Source organism: Mauremys mutica, chromosome 3, assembly GCF_020497125.1.
Source record: "Mauremys mutica isolate MM-2020 ecotype Southern chromosome 3, ASM2049712v1, whole genome shotgun sequence".
In the NCBI taxonomy this organism is placed as follows: Eukaryota; Metazoa; Chordata; order Testudines; family Geoemydidae; genus Mauremys; species Mauremys mutica.
In genome coordinates, this window is record NC_059074.1 from 98988031 (window position 1) to 99009547 (window position 21517).

The window sequence follows — 21517 nt, forward strand, 5'->3', positions numbered from 1 at the left end:
AGTTATTGGTACTCAGTATTTGTGAAAATCATTTTCTGCATAAATTTAATCTCTTCATTCTTCACTGTGTTAAAGTAAAAAATATTCTCTTTCTTTAGTATCTTTTGGACCTGTGCTCTGTAATAGTTTAAATCTATGGTTTTAAAGTATGTCAATTATATAATTAAGCTAATACGTTTTCTGTAATTTGTTCCTTATTTCATGTTCAATGAATGGAACTGATGCCTATACAGTGTATCTGACCTAAACAGCTATAAGAAATGTCAACCATGACACAGTTGTGATGGGCAACACTAAGGCCCCAATTCTGCAAATGTGTCGGGGCTTGACTTTACTACCATCAATGGATCCACCCATGCTAGTAAAGTTAAACAAATGTATAAGTCATTGCAGGACAGAGCCTTAGTAAGGCTCTTATTCAGCAAGGTACCTAAGCATGTGCATAATTTAAAGCACTTGAGTAGCCCCAAGTTAGTATATTCTTAAATAAATATCTTGCTGAATGGGGGCCTAAGATTGTAAGATCTCCTTCTCCTGGCAAGGACTGTGTAATGTTATGAATGTATAGTGCCAAACACAATGGAGTCTCAATCTTGATTGGGCCTCCAGGTGTCTATTGCAATACATACATAACAAACACTGTTTATAATAAAGGTGGCCATTTATTATTTTTTATTTGTTTTTTGTGTAGGCCTTTTAGCTAGTTATCCTTGACCTTCATGGATGAGCATTTGTTGTCATGTGTTAATTTGTTATTAATATTTAGTGCTGATATTTGTCATCCACTTGAAATATTTATTCCTGTTCATTATGAGTTGTGATCACTTGGGCCTGATGCTGTCATTGACTTTATTTGCATTTCCAAATACAGAACAATGGAAATTTTGAGTGTGGATCATTGGCAGGATGAGCAAAAGGAAGCACAAGATGCTAAGTCTGAAGAGTTATATATACAAGAATAACGGATAACAAAATATTGAAAGCTGAAAATTCACTTTTGATTACTTATTTTTCAAACTTAAAAGGAAAAGTAATTCTTCTGTCTGAAAAACTTCTACTTATGCATCTGACGAAGTGGGTATTCACCCATGAAAGCTCATGCTCCAATATGTTTGTTAGTCTATAAGGTGCTACAGAACTCTTTGCCACTTTTACAGATCCAGACTAACATGGCTACCCCTCTGATACTTATTGTTAGACCCCCTATGATACTATAACTACAATTATTGTTCTCTTTTTTCAGTTTATTTACTTTGTACATTTGAGAGCACTCTGTGTACAGTCAATTTCATTTTCCCTATGTAGGTAATTAGGCCTTATGTCCATGTGCTGCTGCATTGAATTCAGTGGGTTTTTCCACACTGGGACTCCACTGGGGTGCAGGGGTCTGCACTAGCAGATTAGGGGCCTTCACTTGTCAGCTTTCTTTGTGGACTTTTTGTACTGCATTAAGGGAGAGTTGTTGGTAAAAATAGGATATTGTGATAGTGAACTTACAGAAATTGACAGGGAGGATCAAGCAACTGTGATACCTGAAATTACTTTTTAAACTTATAAACTAATTAGATTTCAAGCTGTGTCCCTTTATTATTGAAGATTTTAGCATTGCATGAACAATATTTTTATGTAACACAAAATTAGGCACTGATACTGCGCTGAGCTAGATAAGGGAAGACCCCCCCCCAACACCTATATGAAGCTTCACTATCCAGTGCAAAGGTCTGCTTTTGTAGAGCAGCTTGCAAGATCAGGATCTTAATTATTGTCCTGTACTCATATGTTTCACCTAGTTCTATAGTTGTTTTTGTGTGTTTTTTTTCCATATGGGGGTATATTCCTATATATAAAACCTTTTCCAGACTCCTGGTACTGACTGCACAGATTTAACAGTACCTGATGGGACTTATTACTATTAGATCCTCCCCCTATAAAGAAAAGTAATATTTAAAGGAACCCCAAACCTAAAAATAGCAAACGACTGCTGCATTTTTCTCCTTATTATTCCTTCAACGTCGGCATTAAATCAGTGGAGATGATGCACCTAAGCTGTAGCTGTTGTTTGTGGCTGTATTTTTGGTAACACTGATTACTGCTGCTGCTGCTGCTTCCCGGAGGCTCAGGCGCAGCGGCAGCTAGAACGAGGGGAGGAAGAATGAGACACCCCGGCGGCAGCGGCAGCAGCAGTTTCCCCTTTCCCCAGCCCTGACTCCACGGGCGCATGCTCACTTGTGCCCGCAGCCCTGGACCATATTTGTCAGGACTACTCGAGAGACGGAGAAAGAGAGATTGGGGGGGTAAGAAGCGGCTGGTTCTGATCTAATCTGTGACCCCGTTAGGGCGGTGCAATGCAAACGGCTGGTGATGGTTTTTAATTCCCCCCCTTAGGTGAAGATGAAAGTTAGAGAGAGCGCGAGAGATAAAGGGAGACGCACCTCCTCTCCCTTCCTTACGAAACATATCTGGGGAAGCGGAGAAGGGTGTGTGTATGGGGGGGGGAGTAGGGGGCTTCTCCACCCCCACCTCTGGCAGCAAGGATGGAACTTAATGCAGGGGAAAGTGGGCAAGTGACTCCCAAGTGGCTGGAGAGCGGGTGGGTCACTGGGTAGCTCCCTAAATAATAAGTGTGTGAGTGTGAAAGAGGAACAAAAGAGAGCGCGAGAGGTGCCTTGTATTTATTTATTTTTCTTCCCAAACACACGAAGGGTGGACGACAGAGGAGGGAGCTGCTGGGAAATGTGGACGGGGGGGGGGAGGGTTGGAGGGAGGAGGAAGGAGAGAAACATTTTGCAGACCTGCCCCACCAATGAGCTTGTCAGTTGGCTCCATTTAATGACACTTATGGGGCACTGCTGTGTCGCTAGGAACAATGTAACGTGGGTGCAGCGGCTAGGATTTGGAGGGGGGGTGCATGAGTGTGTGCGTGCGAGGTTCATTTGGGCAGGTTCCCGACACCCCAAAGGGGAGAGGGGCGTAAGGGCTCCAGGGGGCAGAAGACAGGGGCTTTTTCACACCCCGATTTTCGCGTCTTGAAGCGGCGAGCGGTGGCGGCTGCCGGGATATACCGGTTGAACGTGCAGCGTGTCCCTTGTGCAAAGGCCTGCTCAGCGCACGGCAGAGAGAGTTTGCATTTTCTTCTGCTTCTGCACTTTGTGTGTGTGTGAGGGATATTTAAAATATCATCTCCCAATTTCCGCCATTTTGGGGAAAGTTTGCACACACACACGTACAAAAAAAAAAGCTCCTGGCAATTTTTTAAGAAAGGGGTGGGGGTAGGGGGCAGTCTGGCTGGAGCGTGTTTGGTTCCTGTCGGTGGCGTGCGCGGAGCTTCTCTCTCTGCTGTAGACGTGGGGAGTGGGGTGGCTCCTGGCTCTCCGAGGGGGCTGTATGCGATTCATGGGGGGCTTGGCTCCTGTCACTCTAGGAACTGTAGGGTGGTGCTGGGGGGCTCCTGCTGGGCGGCTTGTGTGTGCGCGCGCGCGTGCTGACACACGTGTAGAAATGTGTGTCTAGTTTGGGGGGGGGGCAGTTCCACAAGTTGTGGATTGTTGCTTACCCTATAGATTTGGGGGGGGGGAGTATTCTCCCCCCTCCCCCGCTTCCTGCAGCCGGTGTGCACAATAACAGGATATCTACCAGCCACTTGCTCTAATGGGTGATGAGGCAGCAAGTTGGGGTGGGGGGTGGAAGGCGCTCGCACAAAACGTCCGCCCGCCCCCTCCCCAGCGACGGGAATGAACGTGGGACACAGAGCGGGCCGGGGGACACAAGCTTTGCTAGGCGGCAGGGGGCGGACTCAAGTTTCTTCCCCCCCCCCCGGGTTCCTCCCCCCCTCCCATCGTGGGAGCGGACGCGCCCGAGAGCGTGAGAGAAAAGTTTTCGCGAGGGGCTGGCTGCGCCTCCCCAAGGCGGGAGGCTGGGGATGCGGCGAGTAGCTGGCTCCTGGGGGAGGGAGAGTCCTCCCGCAGCTCTGCCTTTACCTTCCCCTTAGGAAGGAGGGTAATTTCTCTTCCAGGGGACTCTGGAGATTGGCTGAGCACGAGCGAGGAGGGTTCAGGCGCAAATCTCCCGAGTCCGCCGGAGAGCACTCGCCCTCCCCCCCGGGGGTGGGGATGGGGGAGGAGAAGGTAAGTTTCCCTCTGACTTGGGTTGAGTGAGGGGAGACAACCTCCCCTTCCCGGATCCCGGCCCCGTCTGCCGCACGGGGGTGGGGGTGGGGAATCGCAGGGCAGGGGCCCGGTGCACAAGCAGTGTCCCTCTCTCGTTATGCAACTTCCTCAGGAGCGCTTTGCGCCCGGTTCCTGCCCGCACCACTGCGCGCTCGCTCCGGCGCTCACCCTCGGCGCGGGCGCTGCTGCCGGGCAGGCAGCGGGGCGAGCAGCGCTCCCTTCTGCCTGCCCCCGCCCCGTGCCGCCTCTCTGGCGCTTTCATTGCGCGGGGTAGGCTTTGCCCGTGTTTATTTCCTAAGAATCGCGTCGCTCTGTTGTTGCGCAAACCCTCCAGCAGCCTGTGCTGCGGTGGGATTGTTAATCGTGGGGACGCCAGGAAGGTGCATGCAAATACTTTCGGCTTTTTGATTTCTGCCCTAGTTTTCGGGAAGATATGGATCTGAGTTCAGTACTTCAAAGTTTCAAGTGCAGCAAAAGAATGCCGCAAAAGTGGCCAAGGAGGGACCTCTGCTGGTGGAACCGAGATCTCCACCCTAGGGAGGGAAATGCAAAGTCGGCCTGCAGTTTGTAGTTACCTCTGATTTCCTTTTTAGATGTCAAGATTAATCTCAAAAGAATGCTCAGGCAAAAATATCTGATTAAGACTGTGTTTCTTCTTCTGTTCCTGTACAACTCTAGATGTATATTTTGAAAAGTGACTAGTGGGCTTTTTGGTCCCAAACCCCCCCTCCTCACTTGTCACTTCTTTTCAGAGGTTGGGTTCTCAACAGTTCCCGAAAATTAGGCCCCTAAAGGTATCATTTGCAGGCTAGGCACAGAAAAATGCCAAGCTTTTGATATTGTAGGTCACTGTTGTTTTCTTGAAGTATCTTTGTTACTAATAACACCATGTGTAATAAATTTGAAAGTTTTAAAACTAGTTGTTAACTTTTAGGCAGTTTAATTTTGCAATTTTACTCAGATTGACCACAGCTGGTCATTTTCACTTTTGTTTTTACTCATGAATTGGCACCATGTTTTTAGGGCTAGCAATAGAAAAGTGGTGTTGAAATAAAAACCACAACACCAAGTTTTCTATTCACATCGTTTTTAAAAAGCTGACTTTACCACCCCCCCAACAAAAACAAAAAAACCTATGTTCTAAAGTAATAAAATATTTATAAGCAACTTTAAACATAATGTGCACTTTAGGAGAGTGATTCCTTACAAAGGAAAATGATCTGATTCCCAATAGCTTGGGTCACTGACTTTAATATTAACATATATGGGAGAGAAACTAGAGATTGAAGATGCTGGGTCATTTTGTTTAAATTCTGAGAAGTGTGGGTTAATTGGCATTCTCTGTAGTATATGTTCAACTGCTATGTACAGTCTAATTTTTTTTAATGAATCAACCAAATGAAGTGCTGATAGATCTGTCATCTCTTTGGGAGACTATTCCATAGTGTAATAAACATATTTGTTATGAAATGTTCATTTACATTTAATTTGCTGTTAATGTTATATCTTTCATTTTAAGTCAGCTTCATTAAGCACTTTATCTAGAAGGGTGCTTTTAAAAGTCCCAAGAGCTTGTAAGAAAAAAAGGAATTGTTTGACTACATTATGAATGTTTGTTTTCCTCTTAATGGCCAAACACTTGTTGAGTTTGATTGGGTTTCACCTGTTGTGTGTGGAGAGAGCAGAGGGATTGCTGATTGAATGGGTGACTTTATTTTTTGTATTACTTTATTTACCCTTCATCTTTTTTTATGCTGCTTATAATTAGGATGGAGGCATGTGTATGGTGTGGAGGCAGGGACTGAGGAATCAATGGCTGCACAACATGGTGATTACAAAAGAAAGAGAGTGATTGTAGTAGTAGCTTGTTGTAGTACTTCAAGAGCAGATCTGCTGATCATAAGAGCAAATGTGGTGTGAACTACATGAAGTCTGAGAGAAAGAAAAGTCTGTAAATGCAATAATGCAGTGGCTATATTAAGAGCTGGAGAGACTTGAATTCTTTGTTAAAGACAAAGTGGCAGATGGGAGCTGGTCACTGAGCAGAAAAGAATGGCCAACTATGCAGTGAAATTAACTAGGGGGATATTATTTCTCCTAAAAATGAATATTTCAAAGTAAGTGAGATGAAGTACAGCAGAAAGATTCCATGAAGTACAGTCCTGTCCAAAGAGACATCCAATCAGGAATTGTGAAGAACCAGTACTTTTAGTCCAAGGAACAAATAAAAGTAAGCCGAAGTTTATTGTAAATCTTGGCCATCTGGCTCAAATAATTAAGAGAAACTAAAGAACAGGACATCAGAGTTCTTTTATTTAGAAATACAGTCGATTAGATTAAACCTACACTCAGGACTGCATACACCATAACAGATTACACAACTGATCAAGTCGTTCTCTTGAAAATTTTTGCCTTTGTGTCATCTCTAAACAAAATTGGAGATACCAGTGATAGACTTTTTTAGATTGGTGGCATAACTGTTTACTGAGTAAGTATTACTATGGTGCTCTAAACTATAGATAGTTAAAAAGACATATTAAACAAGGGCTGTTTCTGTTAAAAAATATTGCCCATTTCCTAGCAGTGGTGCAGCAGTATTAGTGTTAGCAACGGTGTAAACACACAAGCAGAGATGGGGCTCAGATGCAAACATCTTATACCTTAAATAGCACTGGTGCAAATGCACTGTTGCTGAAAAATGGGTGCCAGATTTTCTAGTATAGATGCAGCCGAAGAATATTTATGGAGAAAGACTTTAAACTATCATACTGGTAGGGAGGTACAACCATATGGAAGTGTTGCTGGAGAATCCAACTAAGAGGAAAGACGCAACAACTAAAATAAGAAAATGGATAGAAAGGAGATCGAAATAATATTAAAGGGATACACCCTAAAAGCTACTCAGTTTTTAAAAAGAGTAAGTTTCAAATTATTATCTGCGCTTGGATAATAATTTGTCCAGTGTTGATTTTTTTTTTTAAGTAGCTTATCTCCCAGTGGCTAAATTAAAGACCTCCATGAACAGTTATAGGAACCTGACTGCTTAGATGTGGAAAAAAGTGAAACTTGCTGTACACAAAGTGCTGTCAAATGCACAAAGTAAACAAACTAAAAAGAGAGATTTTTCTCTAATATCTTTTCTTTAGTTGTATTTGGTGTTTGTGACAACAGGACTTTAAAGAGACTCAGGAGTGTGACTTTTTTTTCTAGTTCATGGCATCCCTGTAAGTAGCGAGGGGAAAAAATTAAGAAAGAAAGAACAATGTTAGTGTGTAGGAGGAGTAAGTGTGAAATATACCCAACCTGTTTCCCACAGAAGATAATTAAGTGATCACTTAAAGGGATGGTGGGCCTAATCTAGTAATTTTACAGTGAGGAAGGAGTAATTCTACTGCCTAGTACTCCAACAAGTGCAGTCCCACTGCATTTGTTGTCAATGGGACAATAATTTACACAGATCTGTGACTAGAAAAGGAGGAGCCTGGGTTGTCTGAGGAGAGGCTTCTTGCAGGTGCAATGTCTAACTTTCCCTGCATGTGGCTTTGTGGGGCATGGTGGTGCTGGTATTTTTCAGCCTACCTGTGATACTAGGTTGCCTCCTTTTTGCTCTCTGCAGTAACAGCAACCCTTGAAAATTTTCACTTAGTTCAAGGGCTGAGCCGCTGCTACTTATGAGTCCATCACTGGTACAATAAGAGAAAATGGATAGCCTTTCAGTTCTCATTGGATAGAGGTTATAGATTAATAGGTTGGGAGCCCTAATGCATTTTTTTGCCATCTGACCCACACACTTTCACTCTTATGCATTACAGCAAAGACATTTAAATGTCTGGTTTCAGAGTAGCAGCCGTGTTAGTCTGTATCCGCAAAAAAATAGAAAACAGGAGTACTTGTGGCACCTTAAAGACTAACAAATTTATTTTAGCATGAGCTTTCGTGAGCTAAAGCTCACTTCTTCGGATGCATAGAATGGAACACACAGACAGGAGATATTTATACATACAGAGAACATGAAAAGGTGGAAGTATGCATACCAACAGGCAGAGTCTAATCAATTGAGATGAGCTAACGATAGCTCATCTCAATTGATTAGACTCTGCCTGTTGGTATGCATACTTCCACCTTTTCATGTTCTCTGTATGTATAAATATCTCCTGTCTGTGTGTTCCATTCTATGCATCCGAAGAAGTGAGGTTTAGCTCACGAAAGCTCATGCTAAAATAAATTTGTTAGTCTTTAAGGTGCCACAAGTACTCCTGTTTTCTATTTTTTTATTTAAATGTCTGTCTAATCTACTTACCTAGGTCCCGTATACTAAACCCATCATAGTGGTACCTAAGTGTCTGAAAAGAGTGATATACAAGCAGGTTCTTTTTCCCCTGTAGTAATATTTCTAGTTTTGAGATCCACTGTCTTCATTGCTGAGTAATTCTGTAATGAATTGGGCCCACTCTCTGGCTAAAAAATTATACGTACAAGTTCTCTTCAAATTTACAGATAAGACCTTAGATTATCAGAACTTGGGTAGGTGACAGGTAAATTTTTCCACCATTGACTTAAATAATGAATGCTTCTATTAGCATTGATTTTTGACGCATTCAGTACCTAACCTTACAATTACTTTTTTAAAAAATACTTGCACAATTAATTGACATATCCCTCCCATATCTTTGCTTGAAATCTTTAAGTAGAGAAGCTTGCGACGGATGACACTATCTAATTTTTTTAACTCTATTATTCTTTGTGTCTGTTCTGTGATGCATGCATTACTTATTAATTCCAGTTGGTAAAGATAAATGCTTTTCTAAAAAAGGTGTGCAGTCTTATTTCAGATACTTGTTTGTTTGAATAAAAATACGTTAAATATGTATAAAGCAGAAAGCTCATATTCAAATATTTAAGCTGTGCTTTGCCTCTTCAAATCACCGCAGAAACATTAATTAATCCTCACAACACATCTGAAAATATTATGTTTTACAGATGAGAAAACTAAGGAGAGAAGTGATTTTTTTTTTTCAAGGCATATGACAGATGCAGCCATAGGTTCTAATCTAAAGCCCATTGAAGTCAATGGAAAGGTTCCCATTGATTTCAATGGGCTTTGTATCAGGCTTTTAGAACTCAGATGTTGTAAGCCCTTAGTGTAATCTAACGATTAGGACATAGAACTGTCTCTTGCTGTTAAGGTTTGGCACAATACTTCCGTTATTTGGCCACAACTTATCTCTATATGACTACTATTTTCGTAAAGCACCATATATGATTTGCAAAATGAGGTATTATCAATTCAAAGAACTATCAATTCAAAGCTTTAAAGGATAAAAAGAAAATGAGGAGTTGATAGATACACAATAGTCTTCATTATTCTGTGTTATAGATGTAGCTACAGCATATGATTTTTATCCTTTCCTTTAATTTCTTCACTGCTGTTCTAATTTCTTTCATTGGCCTGTTTCTTTCTCCTTACCACCTACAGTAGAGGAAATTGTTTAGAGCTAGCAGTCTCAGATTTTTCATCATTTTTATATTCAAGACCCCAGAAAGCAGCGATTTTGTCGAATACTTGTTATTTTGTGCTGACCAATAACAGTCCCATGGTATTATCAGCCCATGGAGAGAGGGCTGTCCTGAAGTCTGGAAGAGAGTACCAGTAGTTGAAAGTAAAAATTGTGCCTGTAAGGTTGGTTTAATTAAAAAAAAAAAAAGGAAAAACAGTAATGAGTGTTGTTTGCATCCTGAACCCTATTTTTTTTGCTCTGTTTTTTACGCTTGCTGAACAGTAGAGTCTAGAAAACATGCTAATCACGTCTTGAGGCCAGCAATGGAGAGATGGTTAGCTACAATCAAATTAATATGTATATGGCCTGCTTGAGAAACACATACATATACACTTTTGTAGTCAATATTCCCTTTTCTTCTGTCTCTTAAAAATATATATCTTGTGTAAGAAGATTAGGTTGTAAGGGTTATTTTTCCTTCCTAATTAATTCTTCTCAAATGACTACAGAGCATTCTCAGTGCTGAGAGCAGCACCAGCAGAGACTGGGGAGACAGCTGTAACTTCTGTCTGCCCCTCCCCAGTAAGAGGCAAGACCTTCTCTGGCGAGGTATTGGGCAATGTGGGAGAAGCATGCCTCAGCAGCCTTAAGCCATTAGAACACTTCCACTATAACAAATAAACCTACAGATTGGATTACTGCAGTGTGCTGTAAACGGGGGGATATTTTAAGATTACTTGGAAACTTCAGCTAATACGGAATGCAGCTGCCCATTTGCTTAGCCAAGCTCCTCAGAGCACATTACACCAGTCATCTTAAAACTGCATTGGCTTCCAGTTTGTTTCCAGATACAGTCCAAGTTGTTAGCTCCTTATGGTTTGGATCATGTGTTTCCGTGAGAGGACTGCCTCTGTCTTTAGGTCCTACCACTGTATTTTAGATCAGCTGCAGCATGCCCAGATTTATATGTCTGCAAGTTGGAGAGGGGATTCATGGTGGGTCTTAATTTTGGAATTTACTTCCTTCCTTGGTCAGATGGAGTTAATATCTGTTGACCTTTGGTGATATCTGAACATTCCTCTCACTATAAATGTTAGAATATATATATAATTTTTTTGCAGGTCTGGGGTTTGTTTAGTTTACACTGCGCTGGTGTAGATTTATTTATACTTTTTTATTAAAAAAGAATATTACATGCACCTAGAACACATTTTATAATTTCATTATATTTAATCATAGACATTAGAGATAAAAACCATCCAGTTCATCTTCCTGCCAATTCAAGATTGTTCCTCAAAGTATGTAAAGTTTTGTCACAATACTCTCTTTAGGCCCAGATGCCTGCCTCTCAGGTCTCTGAACCCCAGCTGTCACGTGCAGGGTATCAGTGGTTCCTCACTGAGGTCCTACACCCTTACTCATGTTGAGTAGTACCTCTTTAGTGGGATTATTAATGAAATAAGGCATTACTCACAGTGGGTAAAGGTGGCTTAATCAGGCCCTGGGAGAACTACTGCTAAAAATGGGAGGAAAACCTACTGAAATCTAAAAGCTATCACAATTGTGGACACAAAAATGGAGACTAAATATTGAAATGACCGCTTCTAAGGGAAAGGTGGACAACGTAACCTAATCTAATTGCATACTGTTCCTTGAGCTGGAGCTGTTTGAATAACTCAAAACATTTTTATTCTCAAATTTTTACTCATAAAATTTCAAAAATCCTGAATTCCCTTCTGCTATGTTTACACCCCTTTCTTAAACTCTGCTTTCTGTGACTGAACAAGTGAGTAAATTTACTTAGAGCAGTGTTTCTGTAAACAGCATATTTTAAGAAAAGATTGGAGAAAATTTGTGGATAATTGATTTTGAACTTTTAAACAGGAATATTCCCATCAGAAATCTGATTCTAAGAGTAATGGTCAAACACTTGTGGAACAGAGACAATACTGTGTGACTTACATATCCAGTTGAAACCAACCAACATTTCGAATTTCAAATATTGAATATGTGCAACAAAGTGCTTGCAAACAATCTGCAAGCTAAGTTTTAGTCTCAAAGTATTTTGTAAATAAATATGAATAGCCACTAAAGTTGAAAAAACTGTAAGCTGCTAATGGACAGTGCATGAACCAAAAGAGAAACTAAATTATTGGCTACAAATAATTCACTTGTACAGATTATAGTAGTCTTTATTTAAAAAAAAATAGTTTACTCTGGTTTCACTTTGAACAAACAGAAAATCAAGTGCAGTCCCATAATTTGAAGATTCTTGGGTTTACAAGAATATGAGGAAGGTGAAGAGTTAATAGCCTTTCTTGACAAATGGCTGCTTGAGATTTTGCAGTTCAGTGTAACTGATGACCCTTTCATGATTGCGAGGGGGATTGGATCACAATCGGGGGAAAGTGACAAGTGCTGTATAACTATTATTTCTTGTGTAACTGATTTGAGAGAGACTTCTACAGCAGCAAAGGGCATTGAAATCCATTATTTATAAGGGTAAACATCCTAGGAGATCTAGTAAAACAACAACGCTCCAAGTGTGTGTATAAATATATATTTAAGAAGATGTTTGCATAAAGTATTATATACATTATGTTCAACTTCATGCCTGGAGTACAGACTATTTGGAAGATTTCTTTTATTCTGAGTCAGCCAGCAAACACTATTGTGTACTCTAGAAGTGAGGTTTAATTTGGGCTTGGGTAAGAAACTCACCTAAGCATACTACCAGCTATAAAGAAGAGCTAGCTCTCCTAATCAGTACTTAACATATATGCTTGTATTTGTTTCTTGCTTCCTCCATGTATAAAAAATACAATTTTCTCATGTAAGCCTGTGTGCAATTGGAATGTTCTGATTTCCCTCCTATCCAGCCTATCTCCATTAATGAATGGCGGATGGACTGCTGGTGGTTTTTTTTTAAATTTTTTTTAAAGGATTGCCAAAAATAGGCGCCTTACTTTTGTGGCATTGGCTCATATTTTCTGCATCTTGATAAAGCAAGTTATGTGCATTCTGGATGTGAGTGGAAGGACAATTTGATATTCATTGTGTAAAGTGTGCTTGAAGAAATGTCTATGAATGAAACATCAACTCGGAGTTAGGTTTTATCTGAAAATGTTTTCTCTTTTATTTTTTCCAGTGCATGCATCATGAATGAATCTGCCTCGAGTGCAAGTGGCCAAGAGTTTGATGTATTTAGTGTTATGGACTGGAAGGATGGCGTAGGTACACTGCCAGGAAGTGACCTGAAGGTAAGATAATATAATGTGTTTTTAAAAGACGGTAATAAAAGCTGTATAAATGCATAGGGAAGAGGGAGGAGTATGTGTCACTCACTGGTCAGCGGGTGTTGTGTTCCTCTCTGTGCCTGGTCCACAGAGGATATGAGTCTGTTACAGCCCTCAGCTAAAGGCTATTTAAGCTGAAGCTGTAGAAACTCATGCTTTTAGCTCTAGAGGTCCCTGGTTTAATCCCTGGTTTCTGTTAAAATGGCAGCTGTCACACAGACACACAAATATACAGGATAAGCATGAGTATAACTCTTAAGCCAGAGTTCAAGTGCCCAAAAGCCAGTAAGTCTCAGAAGCTGAGGCTGAACAATCAACTTTAAAATGATACTGTCGATTTTAAATCTATTGTTTGCAGTGTTGTTGTATCTGTGTTGGTCCCAGGATGTTGGTGAGGTAATGTTTTTTGTTGGACTAACAGACCTGGAGAAGAGCTCTCTGTAGCTCCTAAGCTTGTCACTTTCACCCTCAGAGATTACCTCATCCACCTTGTCTCTAACTTCAAATCTAGTCAGTTTTAAAAATAATGCACATAAACGGGGAAATTCACCCCAGTAGGAGTATCAAATGAATACGTCTGATTGTTAGGACATTTTAGAAATTTGAATAATACTTTTGTTTTATCTCTTCCAAAGTATAGATCATGACTGCATGTTTACTAGGATGTAATAAGTAACATTTTAAATATTCTGAAATACTAAAGTTAAAAAAACAAAATATACATTTATATCTAGTAGTTCCGGTTTTTCTCTTTAGGCTTTCAAGCCTGCTTGCAGAAGGCCTTCAGCTGCTTAACAAAAGATATGGCTATTATATTGTAGACCCTTTCTCACAAAGTTGTTATTAATGAATATAGAATTTTTTATGTAATTCCACTCAGACTGACATTGGTGAGGTGTTTTAAGAATATATTTTTTAAGCAGGGTCTCAGATATTCATTTATAAAAAGAACAGGAGTACTTGTGTCACCTTAGAGACTAACAAATTTATTTGAGCATAAGCTTTCGTGGGCTACAGCCTACTTCATCAGATGCATAGAATGGAACATATAGTAAGAAGATATATATACATACAGAGAACATGAAAAGGTGGAAGTAGCCATACCAACTGTAAGAGGCTAATTAATTAAGATGAGCTATTATCAGCAGGAGGGAAAAAAAAAACTTTTGTAGTGATCATCAAGGTGGCCCATTTTAGACAGTTGACAAGAAGGTGTGAGGATACTTATCGTGGGGAAATAGATTCAATATCTTGATGGGGAAAAAAAATTTGGTGAAAAAATAGGTGAAACTGCGTTATATTGAACTTGCTTTGATCTGCCGGAGCGTGCAGCCCCGCCCTCCCCAGAGCACTGCTTTACTGCGTTATATCCAAATTTGTGCTATATCGCGGTAGAGGTGTATTATAAATGTCTTTTTGACTACATGACATTAAAAATAATATTTTGGAATGCTTAAGGAATAGGATGGACAGAACATATTGCAATGCCATTGTATAAATCAGTGGTATACCCTTAGCTGGAGTACTGTGATTAGCTCTAGTCACCTTATTTCAGACAAGAGAGAGCAGAAACCAGGGTGATTGCTTTGGTAGTGAGTTATGTCACCAATCTTAATAATGATTTAAATCAGCAAGCAGGAAGCTTTGATTTAAATAATAGATTATGATTGAGTCTTGCATTTGTACTTTTTAGTTATTTTCCTAGTGAGAGGTTAATTTCATTGGTTGGTAACTATGGAAGTATGTTGATTGGCAACTAAATATATCCTTTACACTAAATTTGGTGCTTCTTGTAGGAGGGTGCACTACATCTATACATGTTTTTAAGCAGTTATATAGCTTATCTTACATTTATTCAGTTTCTTAATTTTTTACATTTTTAGGTTAGAAAATGGTGAATGATACATTTCCTGTTTACTAGATTATTAATTTATTTTTTATTTGAAATTCAAATTTAATAGTGCACAAAAAACAGCTTTTAAAAATTAAGTAGAACTACTTTAAATATGCTAGATACCTAAGAATTTTTTTTATCAAAAAGTTTATCAAAACATGTTTTGCATTAAAACTAATTTATTAAATGAAGAAGGTATTGCCTGTAGTTAGTAAATTGAACTGATTGTTTCTGATTATCATGTCCTTCAAGTTTTTAGAACTAGCAGAATTTACCCTATTTCACCTAGTTTTTATTCATAGATTAGAAGAGGAAAACAAGCCTTCCTGGGTTTTGTTTTGTTTTTGTTTTGTTTTTTAACTTCCAACTGGTTTATTAAGTTTTGAATGAACTAGTCATTGAACTGAACTAGTTGAATTAACTGAAATAAAGAAAATATTCTCTCTGCACCAGCAGAGAAGGGTCTTGCTGTCAAAAACTGGTTCAGCACTTCAACAAACTCAAGTTCCATGTGCTTAGCCAGTGATTTCCATGTGGTCGGTGGTTTGATTTTCTTTAAAACTTGACAGCAAACATGTACTGCTTAATATTATTTTTGTATTTAATTTAAATTATTTAAATAAGTGTTAGTAAGTATAGGGCTTGACATAGGTTATCAATTTCAAATTTAATTTTAAATAAGGTTATTTAATTTAATAGGTTAATTGAATTTAAAATAAAAAATCCAATTTCAATAAAAGAATCTGCTTTCATTTTTTTTAAAATAAATCATTGATTTTTATCCACTGTGGCAGAAACAGAAGTGGCTCAAAGATGGGTAACAAAATTATTAGAGGCATGGAAAAACTTCCATGTGAAGAGTGATTGAAAAGATTGGGTCTGGTACCTGAGGCCCCAAATCAGGTATGCACTAAGTATATGGTTAAGTATATCTCTCTTCAAGAAAGCATGAACTTAAATTTAAACATATGCTTAAATTCCCTAGACTTTAATTGGATTTAAGCATGTGCTTATATGCTTGGTGGATAGGGATGCTTTCCTGAATCTGGGCTTTAGAGAAGACACAAGTAAGAGGGAATACAATAAAGGTATACAAAATACTGAATGGTGTAGAGAAGGTAGATTAGGCAAATCTATTAATCCGTTCTCATAATATAAGAACAAGGGAATGTTAAATGAAACTGAAATGAAAGGCAGAAAATATAAACTGATGAAAGAAAATACATTTTCACAGAATGCACAGTTAGCTTGGAGGAATGCATTGTCACATGATCTCAGAAGCTTAGAAGACTGCACAAACAGATTGGATGTTTATGTGATAACAAGCATATCTAGAATTAGAGTAAGGATTTAAAAACAAGTTTTGGAAGGAATATAAACATTTATGCTTCAGGGCATAAGCCAACCTCTAAGTAGTGATGGTTAGGAAGAAACTTTCCTGGTAAATAGGGTATTCCATAGCAGCTTGTTGCAAAGTCTTGTTCCTTATACTGAAGCCTCTTTTGCTAGCCAGGTTACTCCAGGGCCATTGGTCTTATCCACTGTTGCAGTTCCTATGGGAAAAAAATGTAAGATGAAAAAAATAAAAGCTATTTACCTTCTGAAACATATTGCTTCCTTGATCCTGTGGTGTTCATCTTGGATGGATTAATTTCTGCATTTTCTGAGTTTTAAATCAAGATTGGGTTGTTTTTTTTAAAAAACCTTCTCAACTTCAAACAGTAAGTATTTTGGGGAAATTCTATGGCCCATGTCATGCAAGAAGTCAAACTAGATGATCACAATGGTCCCTTCTGACCTTGGACTCTATGAATACAATAAATAGATGGTGCCTGACCTAAAGAACTTGCAATCTAACTATAAGATGAAAGGCAACAGGTGGATATGGCAAACGGGCGGTGGAGCACAAAGTAACAATAATAAGCCAGTTATGTTTACTATACTTAGCAGTGATCATAACCTACCAACTGCCTAACTGTTCTTATGTGTTCTAAAGGAATCACAGCATAGGTGGTTTTTAAGAGAAGAAGATACTGTTGTTGTTTTTTTTTTTAAGAGGGAGCTCCGCCCATGCATAATAGGTTGCATGGCAGAAAGCATAAAAATACACGTTGGAAAAGTTGACAGATGGACTGATAATGTTGGCAGAGCAAAAGCAGGGCTCACCAGCTGACTAGAACATAAGGGTTTGTAGAGTGGGGATAGTCAGTGAACGACCTTGAAAGTGGAGACAAGTAGTCTGGGCTTGCGCAGTGGGAAAGAGGGAGCCAGTGGAGGGATTCAGAGAAGGCGGTTATGTGGTCAAAGTGATAAGCCAGAAAAATGATTCTTTATAAATGAAAAACAGATTAATTCCACAATGGATATAAAATACTAGATATTTACATTGAAATATAATGGCAAAATTCTGTGAAAATTTCTTGTTGAAAAACACACACAAAACTAGAGCTCATATTCCTTACAGATTAGTCATAGATTAGGGCTGCTAGATGTTACCACAAAAAATAGTAATAAATAACAGTAGAACTATTTCTCAGCAAACAATTTGTTGTTTGAATTAACCCTTTTATCTGTTTGGAAATTGTCTGTGAGCATATCATGCCTCTTTCAGATTTGTTGGTTATTCAAAATTGTTCAAATATTTTTGTGTAATGTTTGCAAATGCACAGTTATTGTTTTGAATATTCAGTATCTCTTTGAGCTTTGTTTTTGGTCACCTAGGTCCTATGGTATTTGAGTTCTCTGATCAGATGATGCATTTTTCTGTTTTTAAAATAAATCACTTTCTGTCCTTGCTTTTTCTCTACTATATTCATACTCAGTCCCACCACTAAAATATGTTAAGGCATGCACTTCTAGCACAAATGTGTGTTCTTGCAGGAGGAAGCATATTTTTACACATTTTACACAGTTGCATTTACATGAATACAAGTGAACGAAAATTGCTTATGTAAATGTGCAAAAAGTCTTGACTGTGGTCAAATTGAAATGTGATTTAGAGTTCCTGAAATGTTTGTAAATAACTTTTCTCAGTATTTGTCCACCACTCATTATAGACGTTCTCTTGTTGTTCACTGTGAAATACAGATTTTTGAAAATGCAGAAAGATACCATTTTGTCCTGATGTAACTGAAACATGGTCTTCTGACTCAAATGTAGGGATGGGAGTTAGGTACTATGGCTTTTATTCCCAGCTCTGCTGCAGACTTTTTATCCATGCCTCACTTTCTACAGTTATGAAATGGTGAGAATATAACATCATAGAGATGTTGTGAAGCTTAATTATTGTTTGTTAAATACTTTGAGATCTTTGGCCAGAACATGCTATAGAAATATATTTTCATACATATAGCTCGTAAAATATAACGTTAGTTAAAATCTATACAATGCTTTGAACATGCAAAGTGCTAAACGAATGTCAAAAAAAATAATTATTATAAAAGGTATAAATGTTAGAAATGTAGATAATTAGTATTATTCAGAGAAGAGGGAAAACTATAAATTGTAGTTAAGTAGTTTGACATTTGAAAAGGAAGATTTGAGAGTAGTATAGCAAGGATCCTTCTGCTGTATTTTAATACAGATAGTTTTAATGAAGTAAATGCATTAGAACTCTAGTATTTTAGACACATGGTGTGGAACACTGAAGTTTATAACTCTTCTCTTCAGTAGACTAAGTAGCATGTGCAGATCTGAAACGCTTCAATGCTTTCCAATTGCTCTGCGCTAGGCAGGGTTGAAGAGCTGATAACTTCTGAAGTGAAGAGCATGTATAAATGCCTTTTAAAAAAATAAAAAAAATCACCGTTTGCTAAACGCACACAGAAACACCATCACTTCAAGATTTAAGTGCTTTCATCAATTGAAAAAGCTGTAATAATTTAAAATTGCTTCCTGCTGGAGTGACTGAAGGTTTATGGAGTGCTTTAAGTTTTTCTTTAACCATTGTGTTTCCAAAGTGAACTGTGATATACTGCAGGGATACTACTTGAGGTCACTACATCCAGCTAACAAATGTCAATTAAACTGAACAAAAAGGAACAAATAAATGTGGTGGTTACAAAAAAAAAATCATCCTGAAAATATACAAGGGTTAGTCCAGTAAAACAAACAAAAAAATTATACAGCACATAAACACGAGAGTGTGGTCAGTTAATTAGAGTGATGTGAGATACCCAGCTAAGTCTTAAAGGAGGTAACTCTGAGTGTATGGTGTGGGCAGCCAAAGTGTGGCTTATGTCCATTAAAACTCTTCTTCTTGAATACTGAGGTACATGAGAACATACTGGGTCAGACCAATGGTCCACCTAGCCAGTATCCTGTCTTCTGACAGTGGCCAATGCCAGATGTGTCAGAAGGAATGAACAGGGCAAGTGTGGAGTGATGCATCCCCTGTCATCCAGTCCCAGATTCCAGCAGTTGGAGGTTTAGGGACATCAGGAGCATGGGGTTACATCACTAATAGCCACTGATGGATGGCCTTCATGAATTTATCTAATTCTTTTTTTAACCTACTTGTACTTTTAGCCTTGACAGCATCTCTGGACGGTGAGTTCCACAGGTTGACTGTTGTGTGAAGAAATACTTCCTTTTGTTTGTTTTAAACTTGTTGCCTATTAATTTCATTGTGAGATCCCTAATTCTTGTGTTATATGAAGGGTAAATAATACTTTCCTCTTCACTTTCTCTATACTATTCATGATTTTATAGATCTTTGTTATATGCCCTCTTAGGTAGCAGGTTTAAAACAAACACAAGAAAGTATTTTTTCACGCAATGCACTGTCAGCCTCTGGAACTCCTTGCCAGAGGGTGTTGTGAAGGCCAATACTATAATGGGGTTCAAAAGGGAGCTAGATAGATACATGGAAGATCGGTCCATCAATGGCTATTAGTCAGGATGGGCAGGAATGGTGTCCCTAGCCTCTGTTTGCCAGAAGCTGGGATTGGGTGACAGGGCATGGATCACTTGATGATAACCTTGTCTGTTCATTCCCTTTGGGGTACCTGCCATTGGCCACTGTCAGAGGACAGGATACTGTGCTTGATGGACCTTTGGTCTGACCCAGTATGGCTGTTCTTATGTTATGTTCTTAGTCATCTCTTTTTTTCTTTTTTTTGGAAACTTTGTTTTTTAGTTTTTATGTAAAGTATAAACACATAATGAAACAAAACATATAAATACATGCATGAGATGGAAATAACAAAATTCAACGTTCATTATTTGCAAAACCTAGGGAAAAAATACAAACAAACCCTGAACCTATAGAGATCATGCAGGGCATCAATTATTGGCAACTAAATAAATAAATGAGAATATAAGCTATGTGTATTGGGCATTAATATGTACTAAATTGCAAAAGTATGCAATAGTTTCATGTGTGATCTGACATCCTCATATTTAGAGCCCTACCAAATTCACAGCCATGAAAAATGCATCACAGACTGTGAAATCTGGTCTCCCCCCATGAAATATAGTCTTTTGTGTGCTTTTACCCTCTACTGTACAGATTTCATGGGGCGGACAAGTGTTTCTCAAATTGGGGGTCCTGGCCCAAAAGGGAGTTGCGGGGGGGTATGGTATTGCCACCTTCTCTGAAGGCAGTGCAGAAATGCTGGGTGGCTGGAGAGTGGTGGCTGTTGACCTGGCACCTAGCTCTGAAGGCAGCGCCCGCCAGCAGCAGTGCAGAAGTATGGATGGCAATACCATCCCATCCCACCCTTACTTCTGTGCTGCTGCTTTCAGAGCTGCGCGGCCAGAGAATGGTGGCTGCTGACTGAGGGCCCAGCTCTTCAGGCAGCAGCACAGAAGTAAGGGTGGCAATACCATACCATGCCATCCTTACTTCTGCGCTGGTGGTGGCTCTGCCTTCAAAACTAGGCTTCTGGCCAGCAGCTGTCCCTCTCCAGCTGCCCAACTCTGAAAGCAGCACCGCATCCAGCAGCAGTACAGAAGTAAGGGTAGCAGTACCGCAAACCCCCCTACAATAACCTTGCAACCCCACACAACTCCTTTTTGGGTCAGGATGCCTACAATTACAATATTGTGAGATTTCAGATTTAAATAGCTGAAATCATTAAATTTACGATTTTTTAAAATCCTATGACTGTGAAATTGCCCCAAATGGACCATGAATTTGGTAGGGCCCTACTCATATTTTTTCCAAGCGGTCATTTTTTCCATTAATGCAGTAGCAGAGAGCTTGAAGGAACAGTCTGGCAGAACACTGTTAATTCAATACCTTCAACATCTTCAGGGGTGAGACATAGCTCCTATGACCGTCTGAGTACCTCCGGTACCAGAGCTAAGGAGAGGTCTAAGGACCCTAAATGGGCAGCCCCAAAGGCGACGGCACTGTCTCTTGACACAGAGGAGCACAGCGCGGGACATTCAAAAATGGTACTGACTGCCCCAACCAAATCAAGTTCAGGCGCTTCGGCACTGACATCTCTATTGGCACGACATCTGTAGCAGCACTGAGCAAATTCGTGGCACTAAGCAAGCCCTCAGCACTGATGTGAACACTGGCACCGATGAGACCCTCAGGACTGGATTAGCTGCATTTCCTCCCCCCCCCACCCCTGAGAAGCCTCCCCCCTCTTCCAGTCACTGCAAGCATCTTCAACAACCCACCAGTTTGACGACTGCTCACCCCCTTTCTGT

The 21517-nt window shown here is 39.5% G+C and overlaps 1 protein-coding gene across 8 annotated transcripts in view; it reads left to right on the top strand.

Moving 5' to 3' along the window:
- Window positions 1-2186: 2186 nt before the first annotated feature.
- The window catches only part of L3MBTL3 (L3MBTL histone methyl-lysine binding protein 3), a 153301-nt gene continuing 133970 nt past the window's right edge, over window positions 2187-21517 (top strand). For 2 of the 8 annotated variants that reach the window (XM_045011474.1, XM_045011475.1), the window contains exons 1-2: window positions 2572-2590; window positions 12813-12924. In XM_045011474.1, the coding sequence (XP_044867409.1) occupies window positions 12823-12924 (102 nt within the window). In that variant the 5' untranslated portion in view covers window positions 2572-2590; window positions 12813-12822. The other 6 variants (XM_045011478.1, XM_045011477.1, XM_045011479.1 and 3 more) reach the window with 6 other exon arrangements.